General features: G+C 37.6%; 1 protein-coding gene across 1 annotated transcript; it reads right to left on the reverse strand.

Moving 5' to 3' along the window:
• LOC102185363 (protein LEG1 homolog) lies at positions 6,495-14,927 on the reverse strand. Its single transcript, XM_005684723.1, has 6 exons — positions 14,575-14,927; positions 13,137-13,223; positions 10,557-10,741; positions 9,937-10,073; positions 7,918-8,156; positions 6,495-6,644 (listed from the first exon to the last, which is right to left on the reverse strand). Exons 1-6 carry the CDS (start codon positions 14,888-14,890, stop codon positions 6,541-6,543), a joined length of 1,068 nt encoding a protein of 355 aa, XP_005684780.1. The 5' UTR covers positions 14,891-14,927; the 3' UTR covers positions 6,495-6,540.

Below are 18,354 nucleotides of genomic sequence, written 5' to 3' on the forward strand. Positions count from 1 at the left end.
GTTGAGAGGCAGTTAAGGAATACTGGGTTTTGAGGGGAAATTAAAGAGTGGCACAATATTGGGAAAAGGTATGACAGGTGGTCAGAAACACCAGAAGATAATTAGCCTACATAGTTTGATTAGTGCCATTAGCAGTGATTTAAATATGGTGAGTTTCAGATAATTTGAACTCATTTTTATTATGTGCATTTTTCATTTAGGGGCTCCAATTATAACAAAGATTATATTTAAAAGGAAATTTTTAGTTTTGTTTAGTTTACACTAGAGTTCAGTTCAATTCAGTTAGTCAGTCATGTCCGACTCTTTGCGACCCAATGGGCTGCAGCACTCCAGGCTTCTCTATCCATCACCAACTCCTGGAGTTTACTCAAATTCATGTCCATTAAGTAGGTGATGCCATCCAACCATCTCATCCTCTGGCATTCCCTTCTTTTCCAGCATTCAACCTTTCTCAGCATCAGTTTAGTTCAATTCATTTGCTCAGTCATGTCCAATTCTTTGTGACCCCAAGGACTAGAGCACATCATGCCTCCCTGTCCATCATCAACTCCCATATATTACTCAACTCAGGTCCATTGAGTTGGTAATGCCATCTATATTATCTCATCCTCTGTTGCCCCTTCTCCTCCTGCCTTCAATCTTTCCCAGCATCAGGGTCTTTTCTAATGAGTCAGTTCTTTACATCAGTGGCCAAAGTATTGGAGTTTCAGCTTCAGCATCAGTCCTTCCAGTGAATATTCAGGACTGATATCCTTAAGGTTGGACTGGTTTGATCTCCTTTCAGTCCAAGGGACCCTCAAGAGTCTTCTCCAGCACCACAGTTTAAAAGCATCAATGCTTTGGCACTCAGCTTTCTTTATCGTCCAATTCTCACATCCATACATGACTACTGGAAAAACCATAGGTTTGACTAGATGTACCTTTGGTGTCAAAATAATATCTCTGCCTTTTAATATGCTAAGTTGTTCATAGCTTTTCTTCCAAGGAGTAAGCATATGTTAATTTCATGGCTTCAGCCACCATCTACAGTGATTTTGGAGCCGAAGAAAATAGTCTGCCACTGTTTCCACTCTTTCCCCATCTATTTGCCATGACGTGATGGGACCAGATGACATGATCTTAGTTTTCTGAATGCTGATTTTTAAGCCAATTTTTCCCACTCTCCTCTTTCACTTTCATCAAGAGGCTCTTTAGTTCTTCTTCACTTTCTGCCATAAGGGTGGAGTCATCTGCATATTGAGATTATTGATATTTCTCCCTGCAATCTTGACTCCAGCTTGTGTTTCATCCAGCTCAGCTTTTCTCATGATGTATTCTGCATATCAGTTTGATAATCAGGGTGACAATATACAGCTTTGAAGTACTCCTTTTTGCATTTGAAACCAGTCTATTGTTCTGTGTCCAGTCTAACTGTTGCTTCCTGACCTGCATACAGGTTTCTCACGAGGCAGGCCAGGTGGTCTGGTGTTTCTTTCTCTTTAAAAATTTTTCAGTTTGTTGTATTCCACACAGTCACAGGCTTTGGCATAGTCAGTAAAGCAGGAATAGATGTTTTTCTGGAACTCTCTTGGTATTTTCCATGATCCCATGGATGCTGGCAATTAGATCTCTGGTTCCTCTGCCTTTTCTAAATCCAGAGTGAACTTCTGGAAGTTCATGTACTGTTGAAGCCTGGCTTGGAGAATTCTGAACATTACTTTACTAGTGTGTGAGATGAGTGGAATTGTGCATTCTTTGGCATTGCCTTTCTTTGAGATTGGAATGAAATCTAACCTTTTCCAGTCCTGTGAGCACTGCTGAGTTTTCCAGATTTCCTGGCATATTGAGCACAGCACTTTTACAGCATCATCTTTCAGGATTTGAAATAGCTCAACTGAAATTCTATCACCTCCACTACATCTGTTTGTAGTGATGCTTCCTACGATCCACTTGACTACACATTCCAGGATGTCTGGGTCTAGCTGAATGATCACACCATTGTGATTATCTTGGTCATGAAGAAATTTTTGTATAGTTCTTCTGTGTATCCTTGCCACCTTTTTTTAATATCTTCTGCTTGTGTTAGGTCCATACCCTTACTGTCCTTTATTGTGCCCATCAATTCAGGAAATGTTATCTTGGTATCTCTAATTTTCTTGAAGAGATCTCTAGTCTTTCCCATTCTATCAGTTCAGTTCAGGTCAGGCGCTCAGTCATGTCCGACTCTTTGCGACCCAATGAATCGCAGCACGGCAGGCCTCCCTGTCCATCACCATCTCCAGGAGTTCACGCAGACTCACATCCATCGAGTCCATGATGCCATCCAGCCATCTCATCCTCTGTCATCCCCTTCTCCTCCTGCCCCCAATCCCTCCCAGCATCAGAGTCTTTTCCAATGAGTCAACTCTTCTCAAGAGGTGGCCAAAATACTGGAGCTTCAGCTTTAGCATCAGTCTTTTCAAAGAAATCCCAGGGCTGATCTCCTTCAGAATGGACTAGTTGGATCTCCTTGCAATCCAAAGGACTCTCAAGAATCTTTTACAACACCACAGTTCAAAAGCATCAATTCTTCGGCGCTCAGCCTTCTCCACAGTCCAACTCTCATATCCACACATGACCACTGGAAAAACCATAGCCTTGACTAGATGGACCTTAGTCGGCAAAGTAATGTCTCTGCTTTTGAATATACTATCTAGATTGGCCATAACTTTTCTTCCAAGGAGTAAGCGTCTTTTAATTTCATGGCTGCAATCACCATCTGCAGTGATTTTGGAGCCCAAAAACATAAAGTCTGACACTGTTTCTACTGCTTGCCCATCTATTTCCCATGAAGTGATGAGACTGGATGCCATGATCTTTGTTTTCTGAATGTTGAGCTTTAAGCCAACTTTTTCACTCTCCTCTTTCACTTTCATCAAGAGGCTTTTTAGTTCTTTTTCACTTTCTGCCATAAGGGTGGTGTCATCTGCATTTCTGAGGTTATTGATATTTCTCCCGGCAATCTTAATTCCAGCCTGTGCTTTTTCCAGCCCAGTGTTTCTCATGATGTACTCTGCATAGAAGTTAAATAAGCAGGGTGACAATATACAGCCTTGACGTACTCCTTTTCCTATTTGGAACCAGTCTGTTGTTCCATGTCCAGTTCTAACTTGTGCTTCCTGACCTGCATACAGATTTCTCAGGAGGCAGGTCAGGTGGTCTGGTATTCCCATCTCTTTCAGAATTTTCCACAGTTTATTGTGATCCACACAGACAAAGCCTTTGGCATAGTCAATAAAGCAGAAATAGATGTTTCTCTGGAACTCTCTTGCTTTTTCCATGATCCAGCAGATGTTAGCAATTTGATCTCTGGTTTTTCTGCCTTTTCTAAATCCAGAGTGAACATCAGGGAGTTCACGGTTCACGTATTGCTGAAGCCTGGCTTGGAGAATTTTGAGCATTTCTTTACTAGCATGTGAGATGAGTACAATTGTGCGGTAGTTTGAGCATTCTTTGGCATTGCCTTTCTTTGGGATTGGAATGAAAACTGACCTTTTCCAGTCCTATGGCCACTGCTGAGTTTTCCAAACTTGCTGGCATATTGAGTGCAGCACTTTCACAGCATCATCTTTCAGGATTTGAAATAGCTCCACTGGAATTCCATCACCTCCACTAGCTTTGTTCATAGTGATGCTTTCTAAGGCCCACTTGACTTCACATTCCAAGATGTCTGGCTCTAGATTAGTGATCACATCATCATGATTATCCGGGTCATGAAGATCTTTTTTGTACAGTTCTTCTGTGTATTCTTGCCACCTCTTCTTAATATCTTCTGCTTCTGTTAGGTCCATACCATTTCTGTCCTTTATTGCGCCCATCTTTGCATGAAATATTCCCTTAGTATCTCTAATTTTCTTGAAGAGATCTCTAGTCTTTCTCATTCTGTTCTTTTCCTCTATTTCTTTGCACTGATCATTGAAGAAGGCTCTCATCTCTTCTTGCTATTCTTTGGAATTCTGCATTCAGGTGCTTCTATCTTTCCTTTTCTCCTTTTCTTTTCACTTCTCTTCTTTTCACAGCTATTTGTAAGTCCTCCCCAGACAGCCATTTTGCTTTTTTGCATCTCTTTTCCATAGGGATGGTCTGGATCCCTGTCTCCTGTACAATGTCACAAACCTCAATCCATAGTTCATCAGGCACTCTATCTATCAGATCTAGGCCCTTAAATCTATTTCTCACTTCCACTGTATAATCATAAGGGATTTGATTTAGGTCATACCTGAATGGTCTAGTGGTTTTCCCTACTTTCTTCAATTTGAGTCTGAATTTGGTAATAAGGAGTTCATGAGCTGAGCCACAGTCAGCTCCTGGCCTTGTTTGTTTGACTGTATAGAGCTTCTCCATCTTTGGCTGCAAATAATACAATCAATCTGATTTCGGTGTTGACCATCTGGTGATGTTCATGTGTAGAGTCTTCTCCCATTCTATACCTTTCCTCTATTTCTTTGCATTGATCACTGAAGAAGACTTTATCTCTCCTTGTTATTCTTTGGAAGTCTGCATTCAAATGGGTATATCTTTCCTTTTCACCTTTGCCTTTCACTTCTCTTCTTTTCACAGCTATTTGTAAGACCTCCTCAGATGACCATTTTGCCTTTTTGGATTTCTTTTTCTTGTGGATGGTCTTGATCCCTGCCTTCTATACAATGCCATGAACCTTCATCAATAGTTCTTCAGGCACTCTGTCTATCAGATGTAATCCTTTGAATCTATCTCTCACTTCCACTGTATAATCATAAGGGATTTGATTTAGGTCATACCTGAATGGTAGTGGTTTTTCCTACTTTCTCTAACTTAAGTCTGAATTCAGCAATACAGATTTCATGACCTGAGCCACAGTCAGCTCCTGGTCTTGTTTTTGCTGATTGTATGGAGCTTCTCCATCTTTGGCTGCAAATAATACAATCAATCTGATTTCAGTATTGACCATCTGGTGATGTCCATGTGTAGTCTTCTCTTGTGTTGTTGAAAGAGGGTATTTGCTATGACCAGTGCATTCTCTTGGCAAAACTCTAATTAGCCTTTTCCTTGCTTCATTCTGTTCTCCAAGGCCAAATTTGCCTGTTATGCCAGGTATTTCTTGATTTCTCACTTTTGCATTCTTGTCCCCCATAATGAAAAGGACATTTTTGGGGGTATTAGTTCTAGAAGGTCTTGTAGGTCTTCAAAGAACCATTCAACTCCAGTGTTCAGCATTACTGGTTGGAGCTTATACTTGGATTGCTGTGATACTGAGTGGTTTGCCTTGGAAACAAACAAAGATGTTCTGTCATTTGTGAGATTGCATCCGAGAACTGCATTTCAGGCTCTTTTGTTGACTATGATGGCTACTCCATTTCTCCTAAGGGATTCCTCCCCACAGTAAGTAGATATAATGGTCATCTGAGTTATATTTACCCATTCCAGTCCATTTAAGTTCTCTGATTCCGAAAATGTCGATGTTCACTCTTGCCATCTCCTGTTTGACTGCTTCCAATTTGCCTTGATTCATGGACCTAACATTCCAGATTCCTATGTGAAATTGCTCTTTACTGCATTGGAACTTACTTCCATCAACAGTCACATTCACAGCTGAGTGTTGTTTTTGCTTTGAATCTGTCTCTTTATTCTTTCTGGAGTTATTTCCCCACTGATTTCCAATAGCATATTGGCATGTACTGACCTGGGGAGTTTCTCTTTCAGTGTTCTATGTTTTTGCCTTTTCATACTATTCATGGGATTCTCAAGGCAAGAATACTGAAGTGGTTTGCCTTTTCCTTCTCCAGTGGACCACGTTTTCTCAGAAGTATCCACCATGACCTGTCCATCTTGGGTGGCCTTACATGGCATGGCTCATAGTTTCATTAAGACAAGGTTGTGGTCCATGTGATCAAATTGGTTATTTTTCTGTGATTGTGGTTTTCAGTCTGTCTGCCCTCTGATGGAGAAGGATAAGAGGCTTATGGAAGCTCCCTGATTGGAGAGACTGACTGAGGGAGAACTGGGTCTTACACTAGAGTAGCTTAGAAATTTTCTACTTGATGGTGAAATGATTTCTCCATGTGCTCAGACATTAAAACACAGCCTCGTTCATTGCATGAATTGAAAAATGTGCTCATATGGCAATGTACTTGGAGTTCAGTCCTAGAATATAAATTACTTACTTAAAATGTCTCTTCAATGCCCAAAGTTGTGTCTTATGAGAATAATCTTTTAGAGGAGAATTTTCCCTGCTTACCTGGCAATCTATGAATGAGCATTGAAGAGTATTAAAATCTTAAATATCAATAGTGTAACCTGTCTTTGGCACAGATATTGACATATTCATGTGTAACTCAGGCATTCTATGAAACTAATTAGCTTCATCCAGGTATGTAGCTCAATTTTGAGGGGAGGGTGGCAGGGGGATTATTGGCTGGTAATTTGAAAATACAAAGATCAGCAGGGATAATAAGAACAACAAACTTTTCACAGTCATTATAACATTTGATTGCTTTTATTCATGGAATTAAACTAATCTACACATAATAGCATAAGCTTAGGCTACTCAATTGGTATTAAAAGGAGCCTTTTAATGAAGAAACGTCCGATAGCCCGAGCAAATTTTGAAGTCATGAGCTTCTTCCAAATTGTTAATAATAAACCTCCTGTGAAAATAGAAACATTTATGTTTCCAGTTAATAAAATTTTGAATATAACTTTGAAATCTAAAAGTATACAAAACAAGATAAAAATTCTAATTACAGGATTTGTAACATATTAGTAACACTGTCTGATCATTAGGCCTGTCAAAGGATACAGGGAAATGCATTGTATTGGACAATCTAACAGCATCAAAGAAGGGCTATTTCTCCTCGTGCTCATTTGGCAGCATATATAATAAATGATGAGCTGTTTCCCTTGTTTGAGAATGAGATGTATTCAAAAAATTCTCACACAATGTAATAACCACAATATCTTATGGAATAAATTAAGCACAAACTGTTGAGACCCATCATAACTCCTTTCTTACTCTTGTTTGTAATGTTTTGTTTCTAAAGTGAACCTTTTCCTGTGAGAATGGAGACCTGGTTGCTGTCCAGCTGTCACTAAAACTAAGTGATATTTGCAATTTAGCTTCCCTGATTCTTAGGATTAATCCATGAAAAAATGGGCTGGAACTGAAGAGACTCCACAGTTCTAATTCTAAATGATTGAGATTTAAATGTGTAAGATTCACTAGTTCATAAAAACTTTCATATTTTCAACACAGGTTATATTAGATAGTAAGAAAAATGAAAACCTCAAAAACTGAATTTAAACAAGCTGTAGTTTAAGTTTGCTTCAACTACTTACAAAGTATATCATTTTGGACATGTTATTTAATGTTAAATGAACTTTTTCTTCAAAAATTTAAACAATGCTATCAAATTCATACTGTACCTAAGGACAACAAATAAAATTATGTGTGAAGACAGAAAGCTTAATATCCATTATTAATTGATGCTCAAAAATTTAATATAATTGCACCCAGTCTTCCTACTTCCACCCCAACCATCTCTGTTTCTTATTACATTCTCCGTCTTGGTGGATGAGCATACTTTACACTGGGGAGAAGGACACAACAATAATGAGCCAGATTTTCACAGACTAGCAATTTTGAATCCTAAGTGAGAACCCAGAATATTTTGAGGGTAGCAATAAGAATTTGAAGAAGAGACATATAAAAGTGTCGATTTTAAAACTGTCACTATTGCAGAAGCTACATGATATGTGTGGTCCTGGAAGGGTAGTTTTCCATAACTGTCGTAATATTACTCAATATATCTATAATATAGCAGGTACTCAATCATTCCTGTTTAACGGATCATTAAATATATTTAGTTCTCAAATGACTTTGGTTCATTTAGGCTTCATGGATAGTATAACTCATAATCATACCTGTGCTTTTATTTATTTTTGTGATGAGTTTTACTACAGTTATCAATGCTTTTTCCCGTCTGCTGAAGTTACTCGTGAGAACATTGCGATCCTGATCCGTGAGTAGCCTGTGTGGGAATCCCGCTAGGAATTCTGCTGAACTTTCAAAGTATGGGCGATATAACACTGCCTCAATAAATTCTGCGGCCAGTAGAAAGTCCATGGTGAAGTCTCGTTCAGTTTCAGAAGAATAGAATGAGCTAAAGGAAGGACACAAAGTTAGCGGCATGAGTTACAAAATACTTCCTTTAAACACAAATTAAACTCTAAATGTGTCTTTTCTCCCATGTTCCTTAGGAATTTTATGCTCTTTATTAAATAGTTGACTGAACCGAACCTACAGTTTCAGCATATTGTAAATAATCCTCACACTATCTTCTACATTGTGCCTACATTAGCTGAAGAATCTAAGTGAAAATAGTCACTCATTAATGTTCGAATCTTTGCTACCCCAAGGACTGTAGCCTACCAGGCTCTTTCCTTCATGGGATTTTCCAGGCAAGGGTACTGGAGTGGGTTGCCATTTCCTTCTCCAGGGGATCTTTCCCATCCAGCGGGCGAACCCGTGTCTCCTGCATTACAGGCGGACGTTTTACCCTCTGAGCCACCAGGGAAGAATCTATTACATAGCAACAGAGATGGCAAAACTTTGAATCACAATTTTTAAAAATTGTAGCATCTTAACCAACTCTTACTTCCACTAATTTATTCGTGGCACTTTCTCATCGTGTTTCTCCTATATCTAATTTCTGTGGCACTAATGTCTACTGTCACTTGTTTTTCACAAACATAGTTCAGGGGCCGGATACTATGAACCAGTATAATAAATAGGTTATCGAATGGCAATTTCTGAAAATTCTTCAACAACATACATAATTGACTCATGTTTACTGTGTGTATATGCTTATATAATTGCTCCTAATTCCTAGAAAATAAGAAGTGGACTAGAAATTTGCCACAGTAATCAAATCACCTTCTTGAATAGGACATAACAGGGGCCAAGGCCAGAGGACAAACAAACAACAGATAGTTTCTCTTGCGCTCATCTAATTTAAAGACTTAAATGGCATGCTCAATTCTCTCTTGCAGAAAACAACCATAAATACTGAATAAAACATTAAAAACATGTTCTATGATGTCAGAGTGGACAACAATACTGAGAAATCATGAGTTCAAAATCATGAGTTCAAGAAAAAAGGTATGATAGTCTGAAAATTTACACGTTGAAGTTCATACTAAAGAGGAAGAGAGACTAGAGTGCAGATTTTCTCTCTCTCTCTCTCCTCCATGTGAAGACACAGATGCCATGATGCAAGAAGGCAGTCATCTGCAAGCCAGATAGAAGGCCCTCAGCTGAAGTTGACCATGCTGGCACCCTAGTTCTGAACTTAAAGCCTCCAGAATTTTGAGAAAATAAATTTCTGTGATGTAAACCAACTAATTTATAGTATTTGGTGATGGCAGCTCAAGTTCCTAATAAGAAGGGAAGACTCAAGGCAATGATTGATTTTGAGAGGTATTGCTCTAATGTTGACATGATGAGAAGAGTCTTTGGTAACAGTGTAGAGGTGAGAGAAGAAACATCACAGTTAGTGATGAACTGTATTAATAAATAGGACTCTACACACACAGAGAAACATACAAAAAAATACCAAGCCATTGAAAATCACTGGGTAAGTTTTTTCTTTAAAACCAGAAAAAGAATTAAATATTAAAGGAAAACAATTAAGAAATTGGTCTACACTGAAAACTTTTCAAATGAAGGAGACATCATTGAAAGAGTGTACTGACAAGTATTAACTAAGAAAAGCTACATTCAAGACATACAACTGATATGTGACTCATAGGTGAACTGCAAATAAAAATGGAAAAACCATTTCCTGATATTATGGAAAATATGAGCAATGAACATTTGAGGCAAGCAAAACTTTGCCAGAAAAAAACAGAGTTTAGTTACATCAGATAAAGCAATTCTCTTACACATCCCTGAACTTTGGTTTTGCCACATCAAGAGCAGCTTGATGGGCCGCCCACATCTTGAAGATCGCTGTGTCCTCATCTGTGTCATACTGAGGAATACCACTGGTAGTGGAAACTATCTTTCTGGATTGTAGATACTGTAGAATGAATAAGATTTATGTCATTAAAAGATTTTAAATTAAATTAAAATACATTTAATTACCAGTATCATGAATTCCTGAAAAAGAACATGTCAACACTCATCCAGCTGATTGTTCACAAATGAAATTATTTTCAGAATAGATATTAACACTTAAAGATGTCATTTAACTTTGTTTGCTTTGTAGAGAGATTTATGCTGTTCTGTTTGCTGAGGCAAACATAATTTGGTGATTATTACATGTATTCTATTGAAAAATGTTTTTATAAATACAATTATGCCAATTTGCTATTAACTATTTAGGATCACTTCAAAATACTAAGCAGAACGATTAGAGGGGGAAGGGACAAAGCTCTAACATAATTTCAAATGCATATAAATGTGAAGTTTAGTCTATTTTTAAATCATAAATCCCAACAGAAGAACTTCATTCAGTTTTTTCATTCATTCCATTCATAAAAATATCATTACATTCTTTTACCTTATAAAAACTGTTGTGTATATCCATAGCTTGTGGATAGGCTGCACGACATTCCTCAACTGAATAACAGAAGTTAGATCTGTACTCCTCTCGAGATAGTAACTCTACCTCATATGGCAAATTCCCCAAAAACTCAGATTCAATTGCAGCAAGGAAATACATAATAACCACATAGTAGCTAATGCCTGTAAAAAAATAAGATGGAGACATCTGGAGCCATTAACTATCTATACAAACTAGGAGTTAACCATGACTAATGCTTAATCTATATAACTTCTCTTCTTTATTCTCCAAACTATCATGTTGAATTTATTGGCTCTAGGAAATGCATGTGATTATGACAACTTAGGGTTAATCACAGTCAAGAAAGTTTCTATTAGGGGCACATTTTGGATACAGGAAGTTGTATATGAATCTACTCAGTTCAATCCAGTTCCAAATTATTTATGTCCTGTATTTATTTACCCCTTACATAGGAAGTAAATAATCAGATTTGGCTCAGAAAAATATTTACTTCAGTTTGGGTATATATGTAGATGATATATGTGGAGATTCTTTGCCTAGACTGAGGAAGAAATTTCGATATAACCATCTTGTTCTATCTCAGCTCTCTTAAGGATGGTTCTAAATCCCAACCAAATCTCTTCCCAAACAACCTTGAATACATTTTCTCATTTTCAGTTTGACTTTCTTCCGGTTCTTGAGGCTAATTCATTTCTACCAAGTCCTCACTCTAGTGCATTCTGTTTTTGGACTATTTATCTACTTCTTGATTCCTTGGTTCATTTTGTCTACCAGGATTCTGGCAGCTCCTAGGCCACGGTTATTCTTAGGCTTACTCCTCAGCCAGGATTTGGTCACAGGCATGACTCCACACCTTCTGCTAATGAAGCACATCCTTCTACATTCCTGCTTGACAATAAGAGAACTATTTTGATTGTTAATCTAGATGTCAAGCAGAAGCCAGATACTGGTGATACAAAACATAAGGGAGAAGACACAGTTGATAGATAGGTATTTCAAGGAATATTTTCAAGCCTTTTGATGACAAGACATTTTCTCATTAGATGAAACCTGGTGTACTAGTTGACATCATTTCACTTATTTCTACTTTTAGCCTTAATTTTCACCTTTGAGGGGACGATTCTCAGTATAAACTTTACTTTGGACTAGAAGAATTTTGTTCATTGCCAAGTACAATCTTTATTTTGAAATGTACATTTATAAGTTGACTTTTCCAAAATTTTGTACCTAATGAAGATATATTCCTGCATAAACCGATCAGAAGGAGCAGATATGCTAGGTGTCCCCTACAGTGAAATTGGTCTTTAAGGCATGAAATGTCTTGCAATAGAAATACTAAATCATTATTAAATTCTTGCTGTTTTTTCAAATTACGGGTTTAGGGAGGAAAACTTAAGTGTTTAAGGAAATGGATTGAGAGAGAAAGATGAATGTTTAGACTTCCTATTACTAACTTTGTGATAAAAATTAAATTGCTCAACCTCTTTCAGCGTCTTCTTGATTATCTGTATTATGAGAATATTAATTTAAGATCAGGGCAAGAGTTGAATTAAATCTCTCTACATGGCTAAAGTGAGGTTCTGGAATGTGTAAGTGTGAAATAATAGCTAGTTGTAGAAGAAACTAGGAGTAGATGGAATATGCAATAGAAAATTTGAAATACTAGATACTTGAAAGTATCGTTTTCTTCTTTCAGTTCAGTTCAGTTCGGTCACTCAGTCATGTCTGACTCTTTGCAACACCATGAATCACAGCACGCCAGGCCTCCCTGTCCATCACCATCTCCCGGAGTTCACTCAGACTCACATTCATCGAGTCCGTGATGCCATCCAGCCATCTCATCCTCTGTTGTCCCCTTCTCCTCCTGCCCCCAATCCCTCCCAGCATCAAAGTCTTTCCCAATGAGTCAACTCTTCGCATGAGGTGGCCAAAGTACTGGAGTTTCAGCTTTAGCATCATTCCTTCCAAAGAAATCCCAGGGCTGATCTCCTTCAGAATGGACTGGTTGGATCTCCTTGCAGTCCAAGGGACTCTCAAGTGTCTTCTCCAACACCACAGTTCAAAAGCATCAATTCTTCGGAGCTCAGCTTTCTTCACAGTCCAGTATCTATCTAAAATGAATGATGGCTTCCCAGGTGGTGCAGTGATACCCCACCGGAAAATGCAAGAGATGGCAAGAGATGGGGGTTCAATCCCTGGGTCAGGAAGATCCCCCGGAGTAGGAAATGGAAATCCGTTCCAGTATCCTTGCTTGGACAGAGAAGCCTGGTGGGCTACAGTCCATGAGGTCTCACAGAGTTGGACATGACTGAGCACATGCCCACATCTCTGACACAAAATGACAATGTGTCATTAATTTAGATATCACCATAGCAGAGTTACCATTCATGTTTTTTTTTTAATTGATCATCTCCTGGGAGAGTGCACAGAAGATTGTATATGTTTACAAAGGAAATATCGAGATTTAACCAAACTTAGCCTTCCCATAGAAAAGCAGAGGTAGCAAGGCCCACAACCACAGATCAGTAAAGAAGCATGGTGAAATGCAACACTTACCTCCCCAGCCACTGTTGATAGATATGCAGCTAGAGACTCCAGACTCATAAGCACACCGTGAACTATTGGGAGGCTCTGAAAATCTATCTACAGAGTAAACAGGGCAGGTGAAAAGAGTTAAACCTTGAATAGAAAGTCATAAGAAAGAAAAAGACTCATATGCTCCCTTCCAAAGAGTAAGAAGAGGGTCATTCCTGCTGATGATATGGTCTATTCATATGAACAGCATTTCATTCACTTTGAGAGCTTAAAGCTTCTCAGAAATTCCAGCCTGTACAGACACTTTCTTGCATTTTTTTCTGTTTTTTTTTAAATTTTTCTTTATTATTTTCTTTATACCATATTTATTTTCTTTACCAACTCCTTCTTGACTAAGCTGGACCTGTTGAGTGTTTCACAAGGCAGTCTCTATGGGTCCTTCTTTTCTTCCTAAATCAATAAAGACTTCATTGCAATAATTCAAATGTGCAAAGGTGTTTTTTTCTTTTTTTCTAATGAAGGCACCACTTTCTAGTCCTTGGTTCATTCCAGACTCCATCTAGTAACATCCAAAGAAGACAATTTAAAAAAGCATTTCATGAGAATGGGAAGCTGATTAAGTTCCAGAATCTCAGTAATAAGACAATTGATTGAAGAAGTAGTGAGAGCACAATACAGATGGAAAAATTCACCCCAACTGAGGCAGAAAAGAGAGAAGCTTCCTCCCTTTCTCAGAGAGGATGCTGAGTTTTGAGCATCACATGTGACTCCCCATCCTACTTGTTTAAGTGCAGGTAGAGAGTGCTGCGTTCTGGACCAGTTCCTCCCTGTTTTCAGCCCTTTTTTCCTGCCTGAACCTAACAACTAACAGGAAAGAGACTGTGCAGTGAGGGCCATATCTTATTACTCTTTCCACTAATATTTATGAGGCAAAGCCCAGGCTTTTAAGGGAAAATATGTTCTTTACCTTAGTTTATGTGAAACCTCACTCTGGATTTCATAGCTAAAAGAAATTCTGTCTTATTTCCTATCAAAAGCTCACCCCATGAGACAGAGTTATTTACAGTGTCACATTTATCTGAGAAGCCTCACAGTCTTTGTAAAAAACAAGATTTTTTTTTTCATCTAGAAGGGAATATTTCTTCTTCAAACAATAAGCATTTTCAGTTTACAGGAATTTATTTTAAAAGCTGCAGGAATTAATGTTTAAACCAGGAAGTCTATGAAATGTAAAGCAAAGGTGTGACAAATAACTTTACTAATTAAAAGAAGTATTTGATTAAATATTATGAAAGCCTGAGTACTTAAAGATAAATGATTATATTGACTGTATTGGTTATATTGACTGAATGCATGAGCATTCAGACAGTAACACTTAAATAGATTAGCTGCAATGCTACTCCTAGTATCAAAGAAAGAGAAAAGCAATTTTCCTAGGGAATAATTCAAATATACATACCTGATTTAAATAGCCTTCCATAAAGTAAAGTCAATGTCCAAAATACATTGCCTGTATCATTTTTTCCAAATGAAGCAAAATATTTGTTTGATTCTGTTATAAGGATCTTATATATTCTTAGTCGATCCATATATTTCCAGGGATCAACAATTATCTTGTTATTCTGCACTGGAAATTCTGCTATGTCTCCATCAGTTTGGTCCCAAAAAGGTGGGTAGTTGTCATTTTCATGGGTGGTTGACCCTGGATCTGGGGCCAATCCCACAGAAGAAAAGCTCAGGAAGAGGAAAGTGGGGATCACCAAAGAAGACCACATCCTCTCACTGCCTGTTGTACTTAAGCCTAAGTCTCAAACAAAAGCAAGTTATATAGCAGATGGGAGGTAGTCCTTGGGCCAACTAGAGAGTGATGAATATCTGAGCAGGTAATACACTGACCAACTAGAACCTGAATTAATGAGCAAATAGATGAGCGTCTGCCAATATAGATTTAGTGATTAAAACTGTTAAAGGCTATTGCAAAACACTTCAAATAAATCATTTGCACAGATCATTTTTTGCTCATAGGCAATTATTTCCTGTGGCTTAAATTACGTAAGCATTGTCAGTTTTTCTAAAACATTGTATTAAATTTAACCCAAACACTTTCATTGTTTTCCAGTTTTATTGAGAAACAATTGGCATACATGCTTGCCTAAACTTGAGCATACAGCATTATAGTTTGATTTACACGTACTGTAAAATGATTATCACAATAGTTTCAGCTATCCATCTTCCCACCTAAATACAATAAAAAGAAAAGAAAGACAAAAAGGGAAAACATTTTTCTTGTGATGAGAACTGTTAGGATTTACTGTCTTCACAATTTTTTAATATATTATATAGCATTGTTAGCTATAGTTATCTTGTTGTGCATTACATCCCTCATACTTCTCTTGTAACTGGAAGTTTGTACTTTCTGTCCAGTTCCCTTCTGTTCTCTATCCTCCCAACTGCCTCCTCTGGTAACCACAAGTATAAGCTCCTTTTCTACAGTTGGTCAGTTCAGTTGCTGTCATGTCCAACTCTTTCCAACCCTAAGAGCTGCAGCATGCCAGGCTTCCATGTCTATCACCAACTCCTGGAGCTTGCTCAAACTCATGTCCATTGAGTTTGTCTATCCCACAACCTTATCTTCTGTCATCCCCTTCTCCTCCTGCCTTCAATCTTTCCCAGCATCAGGGTCTTTTCCAATGAGTCAGTTCTTTACAGCAGGTGGCCAAAGTATTGGAGTTTCAACTTCAGCATCAGTTCTTCCAACGAATATTCAGATTTCCTTTGGGATTGACTGGTTTGATCTCCTTTCAGTCCAAGGGACTCTCAAGAGTCTTCTCCAACACCACAGTTCAAAAGCATCAGTTCTTCAGCACTCAGCTTTCTTTAGAGTCCAACTCTCACATCCATACGTGATTACTGGAAAAACCATAGCTTTAACTAGTTGGACCTTTGTTGGCGAAGTAATGTCTCTGCTTTTTGATGTGCTAAGTTGGTCATATCTTTTCTTCCAAGGAGCAAGTGTCTTTTATTCATGGCTTCAGTCACCATCTGCAGTGATTTTGGAGCCCAAAATATAAAGTCTGTCACTGTTTCCATTGTTTCCCCATCTATTTCCCATGGAGTGATGGGACCAGATGTCATGATCTTAGTCTTCTGAATGTTGAGTTCTAAGCCAGCTTTTTCACTCTCCTCTTTCCCTTTCCTCAAGAGGCTCTTTAGATCCTCTTCACTTTCTGCCATAAGAGTGGTAACATTTGTGTATCTAGGGTTATTGATATTTCTCCCGGTAATCTTGATTCCAGCTTGTGCTTCATTCAGTCTGGCATTTTGCATGATGTACTCTGCATACAAGTTAAATAAGTGGGTGATAATATACAGCCCTGAGGTACTCTTTTCCCAATTTGGAACCAGTCTGTTGATCCATGTCCGGTTCTAACTATTGCTTCGTGACCTGCATACAGATTTCTCAGGAAGCAGGTAAAGTGGTCTGGTGTTCCCAGCTCTTTACAAATTTTCCAGTTTGTTGTGATCCACACAGTCAAAGGTTTTGGCGTAGTCAGTAAAGCAGTAGTAGAGGTTTTTCTGGAACTCTCTCTATGAGAACTATGAATACTTTTTCTACCAGTAATTTTTTTCCTTTCAGATTTTGGATATAAGTGAGATCATACAGTATTTGTCTTTCTCTGCTTTATTTCACTTAGCATAATGCCTTAAAGTTCTTCTATCCATGTGGTAGCAAATGTTTGCATTTCTTTGCACTTTAAGGTTGAATAATATTCCATCGTATGTGTTTACCAGAACTTCATTATCCTTTTATCCTTCCATGGACATTTAGGTTTCCCTGTCTTGGCTATTGTAAACACTGCTGCTATGAAATTGGGGTTGTAGATATCTTTTCATTAGTGTTTTTGTTTCCCTTTGGATATACTTCTGGAAGTAGAATTGTTGGATCATATGGTAGCTCTATTTTTTATTTTTTGAAGTCCTTTCATAATGTTTTCTCTAGTGGTTGTACCAATTTACCATCCCTGCTCCCCACAGTGCGCAAGAGTGTCATTTTGTTCATATTCAAGTCATTTGTTTTCTCTTGTCTTTTTGACAGTTCATATTCTAATAGTGTGAGGTGATAACTCATTTTGCTTTTCATTTGCATTTTCCTAATAACTTGCAATAATGAGCTTCTATTTATGTACCTGTTGATCTTTTGGGCATCTTCTTTGGAGAAATCGCTATTTTTTTTTCTGAATTATATGAGTTGTTTTTATATTTTGGATATTAGTCACTTATCAGATACATGGATTGCAAATATTTTTTCCCATTATGTACACTGTCTTCTCAGTTTGCTGATTGCTTTTGTGTTTTAGTTTGATGTTGTCTTGCTTGTTAATTTTTGAATTTGTTTCCTGTGCTTTCTGTATCATTTCAAAATAGTATTGACAAAACTCATATCAGTGTGCTTTGTTCTTATATTTTTTTAGAATTTTCTTCAAGGAGTTTCATGTTTTCAAGTATTACATTTAAGTCTTTGATTCAATTTGAGTTAATTTTTATAAGTGTGTAAGATATGGGTCCAGTTTCATCCTTTCACTTAAATTTGTTCAATTATCCCAATACTATTTATTGAAGACATTGCCTTTTTTGCATTGAGTGTTCTTGGCTCCCTTGTCTGATCTTAGCTGAGTGACTACGCTTGGGCTTATTTCTGGACTCCCTATTCTGTTCCACTGGTCTCTTTTTCTGTTTTTGTGTCAGTGTCATAAAGTTTTGATGATTATAGATTTATAGTATAGCTTGAAATCAGGAAGTGTGATACCTTCTACTTTGTTACTCTTTCTCAGGTCTTTTTTGGCTATTCTGCATCTTTCATGGTTCCATACAAATTTTAGGAATGCTTTTTCCTACTTCTGTTTAAAAATACCATTGGAATCTTGATAGGGTTTGCATTGAATTTATAGGTGGTTTATTTAAGTATCAACATTTTGACAACATCATTTCTTCCACTCCATGAACACAGGGTATCTCTCCATTTATTTATTTGTTCTTTGATTATGTTCATCAATGTCTTACAATTTTCAGGTAGAAATCTAGGCTAAATTTACTTCTATGCATTTTCATTTTTTATTATACTATTATAAATGGGATTGAATCTTTTATTTATTTTTTTTAAAATTTTGTTGTTAGTGAATAGAGATGCTACTGAATTTTGCATGTTAATTTTAAGTCCCTTAACTTCATTGAATTCACT

This window comes from Capra hircus, chromosome 9 (genome assembly GCF_001704415.2).
Source record: "Capra hircus breed San Clemente chromosome 9, ASM170441v1, whole genome shotgun sequence".
In the NCBI taxonomy this organism is placed as follows: domain Eukaryota; kingdom Metazoa; phylum Chordata; class Mammalia; order Artiodactyla; family Bovidae; genus Capra; species Capra hircus.

Excerpts from the sequence above, each read along its gene's own strand:
- LOC102185363 (XM_005684723.1), bottom strand. The coding sequence starts at position 14,890 with ATGTGGTCTTCTTTGGTGATCCCCACTTTCCTCTTCCTGAGCTTTTCT. Across the intron at positions 10,742-13,136 it reads TATCAACAGTGGCTGGGGAG|GCATTAGCTACTATGTGGTT; the intron begins GTAAGTGTTGCA and ends ATTTTTTTACAG. Across the intron at positions 8,157-9,936 it reads AAACCAAAGTTCAGGGATGT|CTCATTCTATTCTTCTGAAA; the intron begins GTAAGAGAATTG and ends TCCTTCCTTTAG.